We start from the raw sequence: 16050 nt of genomic DNA on the forward strand, positions 1-16050 counted from the left end.
GGTGAGTGAGTGGCGGGGTGGGGGATGGGGAGGCAGAGCAGGGACGGGGCAGTGGGTGGAGCAGGGGCGGGGCCAGTTTGGGGGCACTTGGTCTCTAAAAGGTTCGCCACTACTGGCCTAGGGAATGGTCAGATAACAGGGAGCATCGCTGTTGCATTGCGTTCTGCATGTCGGTCATCTGTGCATCCACTTGCTGGCCGTATTGCAACAAAGCCACTGCCAGAGGCATGGTAGATTGCAGCGTATCTTGAGAATCAGAGGTCATTTCTGAAATTCCTCTCTTTGCAAGAGAGTAGGAGACTTGCAAGTTTGATATCACTCTTAATGGATAGACCAGACAAGAAACATGACTAGATAAACTAATTCTATGTTATTGTAAAGCTACATTAACAGAATCTTGCAGGTCTGAAAGTGTAATTATCCCATCATCACTTTTGCAGTCTAGTAACTGAGGGAGGGTCCCTCTTGAACCTCTTGTTCCAAACATTATGCAGCCATGGGCTACCCTTCCTCTTATCGACCATTCCCTATGCCCCATCTCTTTGCCCCATCTCCCAAGGTCTTCCACACCTACCATTATCCTTTGAGATTTCCCAGGACTTTTTCATTCAACTATTAACCAAGTCCCATGCTCCTTAACTTTCTGAGGCCCACTGAGGTGGATGAAGTACTGCTATCTGAGATCTGAACTTCAAAAGAGAACACAACAAGATCAGCTGGCCGGGCTGGAAATACTGAAAACAACTTCAGCAGGGAAGGAGAGACCAAATGAATTTCACCTCTTGGAAGCATGCCACAAACCCTCTTGTTGGAGCTGACAAGGTCTTAAGAGGGAAAAATATTGCTTAATACGAACACAGAATCTAATTAGAGAGAATATCTGAGTTAAACTGTGGACTCCTTGATGCTCTCTGAGCTTAGTAGTTTGCTTACAGATGTTGCATTGCCCAACTCGGTAACATCTTCAATGCAATGAAGTTCACACCAGCAATCTTCTCCAGCAGCCAACATCCAGATAAGCAGGGATTAATACCAGACAAACAATCAGGCAGAAAAGAAGGAAGCATCTTGGGGTGCCACACCTCTAATCAAGAGAGCACCAAAGGAGGTGCCACACCTCCACCCAACATCGCATGCCAAGTTACTGCATACAAAAAGGCAGCATACGAAAAACATATGAAGAATGGCTGCGGGACTTGGGTTTGGCTAGTCTAAAGAAAAGAAGAAATAGGGGAGACATGAGAACAATGTTCCAGTATCTGAGGGGCTACCGCAAGGCAGAGGGGGTCAGGTTGTTCACCAAAGCACCAGACGGCAGGACAAGAAACAATGGTTGGAAACTGACCAAAGAGAAGCAACCTGGAATTAAGGAGAAACTTCCTGACAGTGAGGACAATCAACCAGTGGAACAGCTGGCCTCCAGAAATCATGGGCGCTCCATCTCTGGAGGTTTTTAAGAAGAGACTGGACATTCACCTGTCTGAGATGATATAGGTTCTCCTGCTTGAGCAGGGGGCTGGACTAGAAGACCTCCAAGGTCCCTTCCAGCTCTATTCTATTCTAAACAAACCTAAAATGTTGCCTCATTGGATTATGAAACATCTGTAAGCAAACCTCTAAGGTCAGAGGACACCAAGGACTCCAAACAGAATTTGGAGACAGATTATTGCTACATGTATACCAACCAAAGGGACTTGTTTGTTGTAGTTGCTCTTCAAAGAAATTGTGGCTACTTAAGTTCTGCCTAGCTTGTTTTGTGGAGCTTTGCCTGCCTGCAGATGTTTTCCTCTGTTTGTATTTTTGCTAATTTAGGAGACTCCTAATATTTTTTTTTCTTCTGCATGACTGTTCAGAACCGATATGCAGAAGAGAAGCGTTAAAACTACGCAAGCTGTTGAAACAGGGAAATATGTTTAGTTCAAGAGATCAAATTGTAAATATGCTAAGTATTCTTTTCTGGAGTACCTCTTCAGAGTAAGGTCTGAAAGCTATTTGTGGTGTATTTATCCTTCTGTCTACAATAAAACACTATTTATTGCACCAATTTATATTAATTCTTCCAGTTATATTAATATTGCACAAATGAAATATAGCAGGAAGTTTTAATAACTGGGGGAATAGTATCAGAAAGCAGTTAATCCATCATTATAAGCAACTTCTCTGATGTGTTTGCTTTTAGTCACTGGAAGGAGAATTTGTAAACAGAAATTTTCCTTTTTAAAATGTCAGGATGGAAGTAGAATTTAAATGGAAAATGGCATAAAATCTCCCAGCCATCCTTTTTAATCGTTTGGAATATCCTTAGAAAAATGTAACGGAGATCAGACTTTAATACAGACAGTCCTCTATTTAAGACTACAGTCAAGGCCAAATATTCCATTGCAAGGCAGTGGTAAAGCATGTTTTACGATTTTTATTTTTTTTGCCACAGTTGTTAAAAGAAACACTATAGCTATAAAGTGTATCATTCAGTCATGAAGCAAATCTGACTTCCCCCCTTGACTTTGCGTGTCAGAATCTGACTGGCAAGGTTACAAATGGGGATCACATGATCCCGGGACACTGCAAACCATCATAAACGCACCCCAGTTGCCAAGTGCCCAAATTTTGATCACGTGACCACTGAAAAATGGTTGCGAGTCCCTTTTTTTCAGTGCCACTGCAAACCTGAACAGTTACTAAATGAATGTGTCATGGTTCCAACAGATGAAACTCTTCAAAGAACTCCGAGGCATTATTTACCTTAAAGAATCTTTATTCGAGTAGTGTAGCATCGCCCCTCTCCTGAGCACATAGCATCAAAGCACAATTCCCTCCTCTAATTAACAGTCATAAATCACATTCTCCAGTTAGTTTGAAATGCAGGCTTTCCCTCCGGTTCTTCAACCCGCCATTTCTTATCATGTCTTATTTCAAAAAACTTTGGTTCTCACCCTAGTTACAATATTGTTATGTCTAACTAAACTCCCATGCACATTCCTCCCCACCCGAGTGTCATCTAATTCTAACTCTAATTCTAAGAGTAAAACATAAGAAGGAAAATGGCTGCATCTCCATATGTTGTCAAAGCAAGAACATCCAATGTTAGCAGCGTTGACAGAATGGTTGTGAGTCAAGGACTTCCATTAGATGCCAATATTCTAAACTCAGGATTCCAAATTCTGATTCAGCCCTGAGACAATTATGTCTCCACCCATTTAGGATTTAAAGATTCAAGCAAAGCGCCTTAAATGGGTCCTGCAATCCTTTAATTAACCAGTCCAGTTTATTTACCTAGGGCATACAGGAGTCCTCAACTTACAAGAGTTCTTTCAGTGACCGTTCAAAGTTACAGCCGCACCGAAAAAAGTGACTTATGATCGTTTTTCACAGTTATGTCCTTTGCAGCATCCCCATGATGCATGATCGAAATCGGGATGCTTGGCCACTGACTAAATTTATGACGGTCGCAGTGTCCTGGGGTCACGTCATCTCCTTTTGCGACAAAGTCAAGGGGGAAGCCAGATTCACTTAACAATTGTGTTGCTCATTTAACAACTGCAGTGGTTCACTTAACATCCGTGGCAAGAAAGATCTTGTGAAATGGGGTCAAAATTCACGTAACAAAAGTTTTCTTTAACAACAGAAATTTTGGACTCAACGGTGGTCGTCTATACTTGCCATAGCTGGGGCCCAACTGATGCACGTGTACACTTTGTAAGGGTCACCCCAGGTAGAGTGCATTGCAGTAGTCAAATCAGGATTAGTTTTAACCTTGCTCTTTATATGCACTCCGCTTTAGTGAATTATGACTCAATAACACCATGCAACGTGAGCCTGTGTGTTGTTAAGAGAGCATTACAGCTCAATGGCAAAGCAGCCACCTATTCCTCCCAGACAGTATTTTTCTGCACCATCCAATTCTATTTTTAAAGTAATGAATTTCCCACAGGGGAGCCTGGAGGTCTTCTGTTTGCCTGCCAAATGTTGTCCCAGCAAACTTGTAAATTAGATTGCTCCAAGATCCCCGGATAACTCTGCCTTTCAAGGAGCCAAGACTGCCAAGAAATATATTTATACAATTAAGTTCTAGTGCCCTTGCTCTGACCATTTCTGAGCTGGCTGAAGCAGCCAACAACTTGGCACTATCTCTGCCAGCAAGCCACACACCAATTGACAGCCTGCGTGCAGCGATAGCATAGTGCAAATGTTACACTGACATGGTTTTCTAGAACAAAGAACATAGAATAATAGGGTTGTAAGTGATCTTGGAGTCTTCTAGTCCAGTGGTTCTTAACCTGGGCGATATTGCCCCCCAGGGGGCAATTTCATTTTTCAGGGGGGCGATGGAATGAAAAGGGGCGTCACGGGGGCGAAGGAACGAAAAGGAGGCGATGGAGCAAGACATTTTGGGGACACTTTTGAGACTTTTTCGTACAGTGAATTGCTGTATATCTGTCATACAAAAACATCAGATCGCTCGCTATTAGTGGATTGAATTGTGTTTTTAAAGGTTCCTCCAGCTAGCTTCAGTACAGAACGCCGTACATATGTGAATATGCATTGCTTATCTTCATGCATGTTGCGCAGCAGCTTCTACCCATACAGTGGTGCATCATTGGCCAGAATATGGGAGATATGAGAAAAAGACTGGAAATAAATTATTTGCATCGATGTATCCTGATGGCAATTTTAAAGAAAACAAAAAAAGTGTTTGCATAAATTGAATAATTGTTTCCTATGTTGTGATTGAGAGGTTATGTTGGGGGAGGGGGCGATGACAACTTCCTCATTGGCTCAAGGGGGTGATTCATTCAAAAAGGTTAAGAACCGCATTAAGAACCTTATTCCCCCCATCTGCTGGGTGGTTGCAGCAGGTTTTGGTTGCTTCACATGACCCTGGGACACTGTGACCATCATAAATATGAATCAGCTGTCAAGCATCTGAATGTAAATCACAAGACCCTGGAGATGCTGCAACATTCCAGCTGATCGGCGCTTTTTCTGGGCTCAGCAGAAGTGCCAGGATCAGTGCTGCTTTCCAGCTGATCGGTGCTTCTTCTGGGCTTAGCAGAAGCACCAGGATCAGCGTTGAGCTCCAGCTGGAGCCTGGCGCTGATCCTGGTGCTTCTGCTGAGCCCTGACAGCCCTGCAGCTCCAGCCATCTCTCGCTCAGGCTTGTGCGGTGCTGCCACCAGTTAAGCTCATTCCCCTCCCCTGCTACCACTTTTCTAGGATGGTCGCGTACCACCTGCCAGGTGCCAATGTACCACAGGTGGTACCCGTGCCACTGATTGAAAAGCTCTGGCTTAAGGGCTGTACTTATCTTTTCATGCCAAATGAGAATATAATCTTCTCTATGCTTTGTGGACAGTGGACAGTGTAGTGCCTCAGTGGTTAAGATACTGGGTTTGTTGCTTGGAAAGCTGATAGCGCAGGTTTGATACCCAAGCTCCATGCCATGACAAAACTAATTCTTGGCACAATCTGTAATTAACCTGTGCAGTTTATTACCACAAGTTGTGGCAATGGCAAGTAATTTGGATGGCCTTAAAAAAGGATGGGATGCATTCACAGAGCAAAGATCTTGAACACACGATGCTGTGTATGGGTTGGGAATAGCTTATCTCTCAACACCAGCTGTGGGAGAACAATGATAGGAGAGCTACATTTCCATTTTCTGCTTTTGAGCACGTAGAGGCATCTGGTTGACTACGGAGAAACCGGATGCTAGTGTAAGATAGTTGTTCTTTAGCAGAAGAAAGCTAAACCTGCCTTAATGAAACAGTCCTTCTGCTATGCCCAAATAAATCAAACAATGTCTTAAAGCGATGGCTTGGTTCAGATAGCATGCTAAGAACATAACTAGGTGCCTACAAAACACTGAACCACAAACTCAGTTTAGCTTAGAAGAGCATTTTGTGGGAACATAGCCATTATGTAGGGTAACGCCAAGAGATATTGGGTCTCCCATACAACTTCCAGAATCCCATTTATGTTTCATAACTATAATGACTAGTTCACAGACTGATTAAGCTTCAGGAGAGAGTTTTGTAAACAGCCACTTGCAAGGTCACCACTTAAAAGAACACCTCACTTGGAATATTGCATCCAGTTTCAATCATTGCAATACAACAGAAGATGGTGAGACTCTAGAAAGAATGCAGAGAAGAGCAATAAAGATGATTAGAGGATTGGAGACTGAAACATATGAAGAACGGTTGCAGGAATTGGATACATCCAGTTTAGTGAAAAGAAAGACTAGGGGTGGCATGATAACATTATTTCAATATTTGAGGGGCTGTCACATAGAAGAGGGGACAACCTTTTCTCCAAAGCACCTGTAGGCAGGACAAAAAGCAATGGTTGGATATTAATCAAAGAGAGAACCAAGCTAGAAATAAGAAGAAATTACCTGACAGAACATTAATTAGTGGAACGATTTGCCTTCAGAAGTTGTTGAAGGTTTTTAAGAGATTGGAGAGCCATTTTCTGAAATGATATAGGCTCTCCTGCTTTAGCAGGGGGCTGGACTAGAACAGGGCTTTTCAATCAGTGGTACGGGTACCACCTGTGGTACATTGGCACCTGGCAGGTGGTACGTGACCATCCTAGAAAAGTGGTAGTGGGGAAGGGGAATGAGCTGAACTGGTGGCAGCACCGCACAAGCCTGAGCGAGAGACGGCTGGAGCTGCAGGGCTGTCAGGGCTCAGTGGAAGCGCCAGGATCAGTGCCAGGCTCCAGCTGGAGCTTGGGACTCATCCTGGTGCTTCTCCTGAGCCCAGAAGAAGCGCTGATCAGCTAGAATGTTGTAGCATCTCCAGGGTCTGGTGATTTACATTCAGATGCTTGGCAACAGTGTCCCAGGGTCATGTGAAGTGACCAAAACCTGCTGCAACCAACCAGCGGATGGGGGGAATAAAAATCAAACACCCCCCCCACCCCACCCCAGCTGCCAATCCTCAACAGAAATGCTCACAACAATGAAAACCTCGGACAGGAGGAAGAGCGCCGCCGGGCAAGCAGGCAGGTGTCTTGCTCGGCTCTGGGTTGGGGGGCACTTTTTTCAGTGCCATTGTAACTTCGAACAGACACTAAGCGAACTGTTGTAAGTCGAGGACTACCTGTAGTTTATCACTTTTTTCTTTTTTTGGTCATCAAGTTTTTGACACCTTGCTAGGCGAGTGGTGGTACTCGGATGTTGCCATATCCTAAAAGTGGGACAATGGGTGAAAAGGTTGAAAAGCCCTGGACTAGATGACCTCCATGGTCCCTCACAACTCTGTTATTCTGTAATATTCACCAACTGCCCCCTCAGTAGTCCATAGAAAAGCCATTTTTTAAAAAAAAAAAACCCTTCCAAACTGGAAGTAACTCTCTTGCTGAAATTCTTGCAACTTTCTCTCTTTCATCTCAGTAAATCTTATTAAAGAAGAATTCTTGCTTGAAAGAATTACTTTCCAATGGAAGAGCATATATACAGCTTAGGGTTGAACTATGAAGTTATGGTCCCTTGCAGAATTCATCATACTAACGATATTCCCTAGTTGTGAAATAATGAAATAGGTATGAATGGTCTGCTAGCAAACAACCAGGTACAGAGAACACCAAGAAATACATTCAGTTGAGGTAGCTTCCCCCCAAAAATCCTGGTACTAATTCATCAATTCCATATTAGGGGCTCCCCTTCTGTGAGTAGGATAGTTTTGGACACTTTTTTCTTGTCATTCTTATACCAACCTGTGCACAGAATGTAAACTTTCTCGGAAAGAATCCCACACTTCCCCTTATCTATTTCAGATCGCAAAAGATCCCTGGTGATCTTTTGGCTGTGTTTTTGCTTGGAGTACCTTGTGTGCTCCAAAGGCAACCGGCTCAGAGTTCACTTGGAATTAGTCATATTCTTGGAAGCGGTGTGGTGGCTGAGTGGTTAAGATGCTGGGCTTGTCCAGCTGGAAAGCTGGCAGGTTTGAGACCCAAGCACCACATGACGGGGTGAGTTCCTGTCCTCACCTCAGCTCCTGCCATCCCAGCAGTTCGAAAGCATGCAAATGCAAGTAGATAAAGAGGTACCAGTTCAGTGGGAAGGTAACGGTGCTCCATGTCATCATGCTGGCCACATGATTGCGGAAATATCTTTGGATACTGGTGGCTCAGTGGCCTTGAAACATAGATGAGCAGCACCCCTAGAGTCGACAACGACCTGTGGAATAAAATCGACAGGGACTCCTTTACCTTTTATTGGGGAAAGAGGGCTGGAGGATCATGCCAGGCACCAAGCGACAGTTCAAGTTGTGCATGCCAGCAGCAAACAGAATATTCTGCTTTCCAAAGGGAATTGTTGGCAAGGTACGCTATGCCTGAAAGTTCCAGCCTTCTACACAGCAGATTTCACTAATAACCCACCATGGGGGGTGCACATTAGCCTTAGCTGGGAGGTGTGCTGATCATTTAATAGCACACCGCTGTGGGGCTGGCAGCTTGTAGCACCATTTACAGATCCTTCTTGCTGAGAAATCTTGCTGCACCTTTCTCTCCCTTCCTTAAAATGGGGGTTTGAATAACAATTCCCTCTGAACAACATCTTCAACCTGACATTGAGAAGAGGGGGGGGGGGAGAGCAGGCAAAGCTAGACTTTCTTTTAATCCACCCTTCCCATCATGTACTGTCAAACCTGCAATATTTAACTTCCAGAAGTATTTAATCATTTTTATTGCTGGTTTCTCCTTTCTCTCTCTTTTGCCAAAGGTGAATTAATGCAGAATTATATATTCTGATAGTGTGATGATGATGATGATAATAATAATAATAATAATAATAATAATAATAATAATAATAATAATAATAATAATAATAATAATAGACGAGAAAGAACTGGAGAAGATAACAAAATACAAAGACCTACAAATAGAAATAGAAAGACTGTGGCAAAAGCAAGCAAGGGTAGTACCAATAGAAATAGGCTCCTTGGGTGCAATCCCAAAACAACTGGAGCACCACTTGAACACCATTGGCATTGACAAATTCGCTATTAGTCAATTGCAAAAGGCGGCCTTATTAGGAACTGCTTCCATCCTGCGACGATATCTGTAATACCATCAAACATCCACATCTGCCTATCCCAGGTCCTGGGTAAGGACTCAATAGGTAGACAAAAATGCCAAATCCAGTCTGAACATCTGACTGTGCGATGATCCATAATAATAATAATAATAATAATAATAATAATGGCTAAGAGCAGGGAAATTGAAGAAAGAGACCGAGGGACTAATTCTGGCTGCACAAGACCAAGCCTTAAGGACAAATGCATACAAAGTCAAAATTGAGAAGACAGCAACAGACAGTAAGTGCCGCCTATGCAAAGAAGCTGAAGAAACAGTGGACCACTTGGTAAGCTGTTGCAAGAAGATTGCACAGACTGATTACAAGCAGCGGCATGACAAAGTAGCAACAATGGTGCATTGGAAGATCTGCAAAAAATATCATTTGCCTGTAAGCAAAAACTGGTGGGATCATAAAATAGAGAAAGTCATAGAAAATGATAAAATTAAACTGCTCTGGGACTTCAGAATTCAAACAGACAAGCACCTGCAACATAACACCCCAGACTTAACAATTGTCGATAAGAAAGACAAAAAAGTCTGGATAGTGGACGTGGCAGTGCCTGGAGATAGCAGAATAGAAGAGAAAGAACTGGAGAAGATAACAAAATACAAAGACCTACAAATAGAAATAGAAAGACTGTGGCAAAAGCAAGCAAGGGTAGTACCAATAGTCATAGGCTCCTTGGGTGCAATCCCAAAACAACTGGAGCACCACTTGAACACCATTGGCATTGACAAATTCGCTATTAGTCAATTGCAAAAGGCGGCCTTATTAGGAACTGCTTCCATCCTGCGACGATACTGTAATACCATCAAACATCCACATCTGCCTATCCCAGGTCCTGGGTAAGGACTCGATAGGTAGACAAAATGCCAAATCCAGTCTGAACATCTGGCTGACTGTGCGATGAATGATAATAAAAGATTGCACAGACTGACTACAAGCAGCGGCATGACAAAGTAGCAACAATGGTGCATTGGAAGATCTGCAAAAAATATAATTTGCCTGTAAGCAAAAACTGGTGGGATCATAAAATAGAGAAAGTAATAGAAAATGATAAAATTAAACTGCTCTGGGACTTCAGAATTCAAACAGACAAGCACCTGCAACATAACACCCCAGACTTAACAATTGTCGATAAGAAAGACAAAAAAGGCTGGATCGTGGATGTGGCAGTGCCTGCAGACAGCAGAATAGACGAGAAAGAACTGGAGAAGATCACAAAATACAAAGACCTACAAATAGAAATAGAAAGACTGTGGCAAAAGCAAGCAAGGGTAGTACCAATAGTCATAGGCGCCTGGGTGCAATCCCAACTGGATTGCACCACTTGAACACCATTGGCATTGACAAATTCACTATTAGTCAATTGCAAAAGGCGGCCTTATTAGGAACTGCTTCCATCCTGAGACGATACCTGTAATATCATCAAACATCCACATCTGCCTATCCCAGGTCCTGGGTAAGGACTCGATAGGTAGACAAAATGCCAAATCCAGTCTGAACATCTGATTGACTGTGCGATGATCAATAATATAAAGTTGGAAGTGACCTTGGAGGTCATCTAGTCCAATCCCTGCTCAGGCAGGAAAGCCTATACCATTTCGGACAAAGGCTGTCCAGTTTCTTCTTTAAAACTTCCAGTGTTGGAGCATTCACTGCTTCTGGAGGCAGGTTGTTCCACTGGTTAATTGTTCTAACTGTCAGGAAGTTTCTCCTTAGTTCTAGGTTGCTTCTCTCCTTGGTTAGTTTCCATCCATTGCTTCTTGTCCTGCCTTCAGGCATCTTGGAGAATAGCTTGACCCCCTCTTCTTTGGGGCAGCCCCTGATATTGGAAGACTGCTATCCTGTCCCCCCTCATCCTTCTCTTCGTTAAACTAGACATACCCAATTTCAGCAACCGATCCTTATATGTTTTAGTCTCCAGTCCCCTAATCCTCTTCGTTGCTCTTCTCTGCACTCTTTCTAGAGTATCAACAGAGACTCACTTGATGGGTGAGCTGCGTTTAGCAGGAAGCCTCAAATAATTCCATTTTCAAATGTGGGAACTTTTACATATTGGGGTTCGCGGCATTGAAGCGACACACACAAGCTGTTAACCAAGTTCTTCTTTATTCATTCCACTATACCACTCAGCAAACCAACAGGCTCGCAGGCCTTTTATAGTTTCCCAAAACATCCAATCACAAGTCTCCTTTTTTTGCACCTTGCGCCTGTGCGCAAGACCGGCGCCAACCAGTCTGGTCCTGGGCAGCTTTTGGGTTGCCCGGGACCATTTGCAACATTTCTGGGCCTGCTGACTTGCCTCAGCGGGCCCAGGACACAACAGGAACGGTTATTGATGGCTTGCTTTTGTTTTTCTCCCTCTCTTATGCTTAAAGTGGAAATAATTATTATTTTTTCTTTTAGCAAAAATAAATTTTGGTTGAGGCTGAATTGGCATGCCCCTTCCCAAATATACTTAAAAGGGCTGTGGTATTAAACTACCCACAACCAAATTTCCCTGGTCAAACAAAAGTTACCTCAAATGTGATGCTTCTGGAAGTGATTTACAGACAGTAGTGGTTCCACTTATTTTTTTTTTAAAAAAAACAATATTACATTAAAGAAATATATATTTTAAAGATATAGGTAAGATAAACTAACATAATAGAAAGAATACCTAGGGATGTTGTTTTAATCATGTTTAATAAAAACATGATAAAATAAAAAATAAAATAAAATTAATAAAATGTAACATTTAAAAGAGGAAATTTGCATTAAAGTCTGTTCCTCTTAATACTGAGGTGCCCAAATTATTTCTTTCCTGGGTTTGAAAAATTATTTTTTAAAAATAGAATACCAGGGGCCATCTTTACTACCTAGGACTGTGATGGCGAACTTGTGGCAAGGGTGCCAGAGGCGGCACTCAGAGCCCTCTCTGTGGGCCCGCGCGCCATTGCCCCAGTCCTAGGCTTTCAGCTGGGTTTTATAAAACCTTTTCGCTTTAGGCCTTTGCCACCGTGTGCAAAAAAAAAAAAAAAGGTTCAATCAATCAATTTCAACTTCTCGCAGGAAAAAAAAAATCTTGCAAAGTTGCAATTCATTGACTGAACTTTTTAGTCCCACCCAGTCTGCCATTACCACCGCAGCCACGCCCACCCAATGGGCCACGCCCACCCAGCACCCGATGATACATAAGTAGATTTTGGGTTGCAGTTTGGGCACTCGGTTTCTAAAAGGTTCGCCATCACTGACCTACGAGCAGTGCTTGATCCTGCGTTCTTGGGAATAAAGATCATTTGTTTCTCCACATTTATTTTAAATAAAAACAATCGGAAAACTCTCTCAAGGTGAGAGAGCCAGTTTGGTGTGGTGGTTAAAGCACAGGCTAGAAACTGGGAGACTGTGAATTCTAATCTAACCTTAGGCACAAAACTAGTTGAGTGGCCTTGGGCCAGTCACTTCCCTTCAACCCCTAGGAGAAGGCAATGGCAAACCACTTCCAAAATCTTGCAAAGAAAACTGCAGAGTCCAGTCATCCACTAAGAGTCAATGTTGACTTGAAGACACATTGTTCATCATCATCATCAAGGATTATAGAAAGTAATTATGATCAACCTCATTGGTTTGTCTCACCACTACTAGATTAGACTATTTTTGTGCATGGTATAAGAGCCATATAGTGTATAATACTCTCAAAATTCCAAATGTATCTATCTACTGGTGCAATCCTCTCACACGATAAGGATATAAAGGTATCGAGGATACAAAGATTCTGCATTTTAGAAGTTGTTAATGTAAACTTCAAATCTGTGTAAAGGTTCCCTTCTCTCCCCCTCATTGCAGAGTGAAATGCTGATCTTCTCATGTAGTTAGTACAGTGGAACAGATTTATTCTGCTCAGTGTGTCTCTAATGGCGAAGTACAGACCATTTTACCATGACAAAGAAATCTATAGATATTTTCTCCATGGTTTCTGCTGCTTTGTTTTCAGTACAGGATGATTCAAAGTCCTCTCTGTTACAGTTTTCTGAGGATTGAAAAAAAATTGTGGTATATATATCCCAAGGGTGGAATGGGGACTGTACCTCAAGCCAGACTGTCATGAGAAATTCAACAGTTTTTGGCACCATGTCTACATTCACATTTGGAACCTGGGATTCACATATGGTCCCTTTTTCATCCCCCTCTCTGAACTTTGAATTGTTGGGTCACTAAGCTTGGAGCATGGGCTTTTTGACTTTGAGTGAATCAGATTCATGTTGATAGAACCGGGTGACTGAATGTTCGGTAGGATTTCACCAAGGTCTTCAGGATGTCTTTGGAGATGGATGAAGCTGATGGAAGAGAAAAACAAAAGAGGATGACTTTTCCTAGAAAAATATCTTGGAAAGGGTTCCTCATTTGGATTCTACTTAGATGCTTAGTAGACTAGCCTGTGCTTAACTGGGAACAAAACAAGAATTAGATATGCATTCAGCTTGAACACCTCACTCTAGATCAGTGGTTCTCAACCTGTGGGTCAGGACCCCATTTGGGGTCAAATGACCATTTCACGGGGGTCGCCAAACCACGCTGTCCGCCATTTTTTTCCCTTTTCCCTAGCTGTCCTACTCCCTCTTATTGGTGGCCACACCCACTTGGGGGTCACCACAACATGGGGAACTGTATTATGGGGTCACGGCATTAGAAAGGTTGAGAACCACTGCTCTAGATCAGGGGTCTGCAACTTTGATAACTTTAAGACTTGTGGACTTCAGTTCCCAGAATTCCTCAGCCAGCTATGCTTCTAAATAAATGTTTTGGTCTATTCTGTCTAATTAGGCTGTCAAGGTTGCAGACTCCTGCTCTAGATGAACACCTGCAAGTTCAGAATCAATAATTTTAGTTTAAATTCAATTTTAGTTTAAATTCAGCTAAAGCAGAGAAGATTTTGACCAGGTGCATAATGTACCATCTGTCCAGCCTTGTAACCTTACTCATCTTAAAGTGGATGTCAGACTATTTTCCAGGGCACTGTAGCACTAAAAGGTAAGACAAGAAACTATGGATGGAAAGTAACCAAGGAGAGAAGCAACCTAGGACAAAGGAGAAATTTCCTACTGGTGAGAACAATCAACCAATGGAATAGCTTGCCTTCAGAAGATATGGGTCCTCCATCACTGGAGGGTTTGAAAATGGGACCATTTATTTGAAAGGGTATAGGGTCTCCTGCTCGAGCAGGGGGTTGGTATAGAAGACCTCCAAGGACCCTTCCAACTCTATTATCCTATGTCTATACTGTCCAAGGGAGAAGTGTTGGTGTCAAAGTTTGTGTTCCTTGGAACCAAACCTGGACTAGATAGAAGCCTCCCCTCCCAAGTAGTTTGTTCTCTGTAAGGTGGGTCATGGAACTAGCCAGATTAGTCCCTTCCTTTCAGATTAGTCCCTTCCTGTTCTAAATATCTTTGGAGTTGTGCATTGCTTTGTGATTCCACATACATATCAATGTTGTTACCTTAGCTATTGTCTGCAATAGCTAAGAACATGTTAAGTTCTAGTTAAGCCAGTTTATTGCTCATGCCTATACACAAGAATCCAGTCAAATAACGGCCAGCACTAAATTGAGTGAACAGAACTCAGGGGTGGTGGATTTGGAGTATGTGTGGATTCATAAGGATTTTAGGCTGAGTCCTCTCTTGACTCCATCCCCAGGCTCTGCCTCTCCTCCTCCTCCTCCTATAGAAAGGGTGAGTTGTTCTTTTTCAAGGAGGTTTTTTATTTTTAACTTTCCCATCCAGCCTGCAACCTGGGGATTTCCTGATAGTTTGCCATTCCAATACTAACCAGGTTTAATTCTGGTTAGCTGTTCGAGATCAGGCAAGGTCAGCTATGCACTAATGAAGACTAAGTCTGCTAAGGACAAAAGATCCATGTTTGATTCTAGATGATTTAATAAACCATCCATGTAGTTTTCTGTGCAACAGTATGGCAACAATTGTTCACCTTTTAGGATGTTTATTCAACTTTCCACTCTGGGATTCATAGAGGTCTTATAGGATATGTTTTTCAGCACTGATTGTAGTGTTGGTGATGTGAAACAGATGCTTCTAGGAGCCATTTGAACCTTCTTGTTGACATGCTGTGATTTTAGAGAACTTGTGCAGGAAAGAGTTTAACCGCCTAAACTGATTTCACCTAGGTTCCCACGTTAATGATGGATACCCAGTTTTCGGAGTTCACCCCCGATATCACCCCTATCATGTTGGCTGCTCATACCAACAACTACGAGATCATAAAGCTGCTTGTCCAAAGACGGGTCACCATCCCACGGCCACACCAGATCCGATGCAACTGCGTGGAATGCGTCTCCAGTTCGGAAGTGGACAGCTTGAGGCACTCCAGGTCAAGGCTGAATATTTATAAAGCTTTGGCCAGTCCTTCCCTCATCGCCTTATCTAGCGAGGACCCGATCTTGACAGCCTTTCGGCTGGGTTGGGAGCTGAAGGAACTTAGCAAGGTGGAGAATGAGTTCAAGGCGGAATACGAGGAGCTTTCTCAGCAGTGCAAACGGTTTGCAAAAGACCTCCTGGACCAGGCTCGCAGCTCCCGAGAACTGGAAATCATCTTGAACCACAGGGATGATCAGAGTGAGGAGTTAGATCCCCAGAAGTGCCATGATTTGGCCAAGCTAAAGGTAGCAATAAAGTACCATCAGAAAGAGGTAAGGCTTCTTATTTCTTCCTCTGTTGTGCTGTCGTTCCCTTTTCTGATTGCCTAGCTCCTCACCTCCAGCAGCATCTAAGGGAGTGGAATGGTGGTGCTTCTCCAGTTCAGATTAAAATGCTTACTTGAAGGCAGTTGTCCTAGTTTTTTTTTTCAGTCTTCTGATAAGGATTGGTCATCCACTGAGTAACGTCTTGAATATCTGTCAATCCTTTGAGGGAGGCCCATCAAAAACAGACTGCACGAAGCTGACTAGAATGCCACTTTACTGAAATAGA

General features: G+C 42.9%; 1 protein-coding gene across 1 annotated transcript in view; it reads left to right on the forward strand.

The window, feature by feature from the left end:
- The window catches only part of LOC120316620 (short transient receptor potential channel 5-like), a gene marked incomplete at its 3' end in the record, with an annotated part of 79188 nt that extends 63418 nt beyond the window's left edge, over positions 1–15770 (forward strand). Inside the window, exon 3 of the mRNA XM_039362398.1 lies at positions 15249–15770. Coding sequence (XP_039218332.1) covers positions 15249–15770 — 522 coding nt within the window. The remainder of the gene's footprint in view (positions 1–15248) is intronic.
- Between the last annotated feature and the right edge of the window lie 280 nt (positions 15771–16050).

This window comes from Crotalus tigris, unplaced genomic scaffold (genome assembly GCF_016545835.1).
Source record: "Crotalus tigris isolate CLP2741 ecotype Arizona unplaced genomic scaffold, ASM1654583v1 scf7180000019431.395589, whole genome shotgun sequence".
NCBI classification, from domain to species: domain Eukaryota; kingdom Metazoa; phylum Chordata; class Lepidosauria; order Squamata; family Viperidae; genus Crotalus; species Crotalus tigris.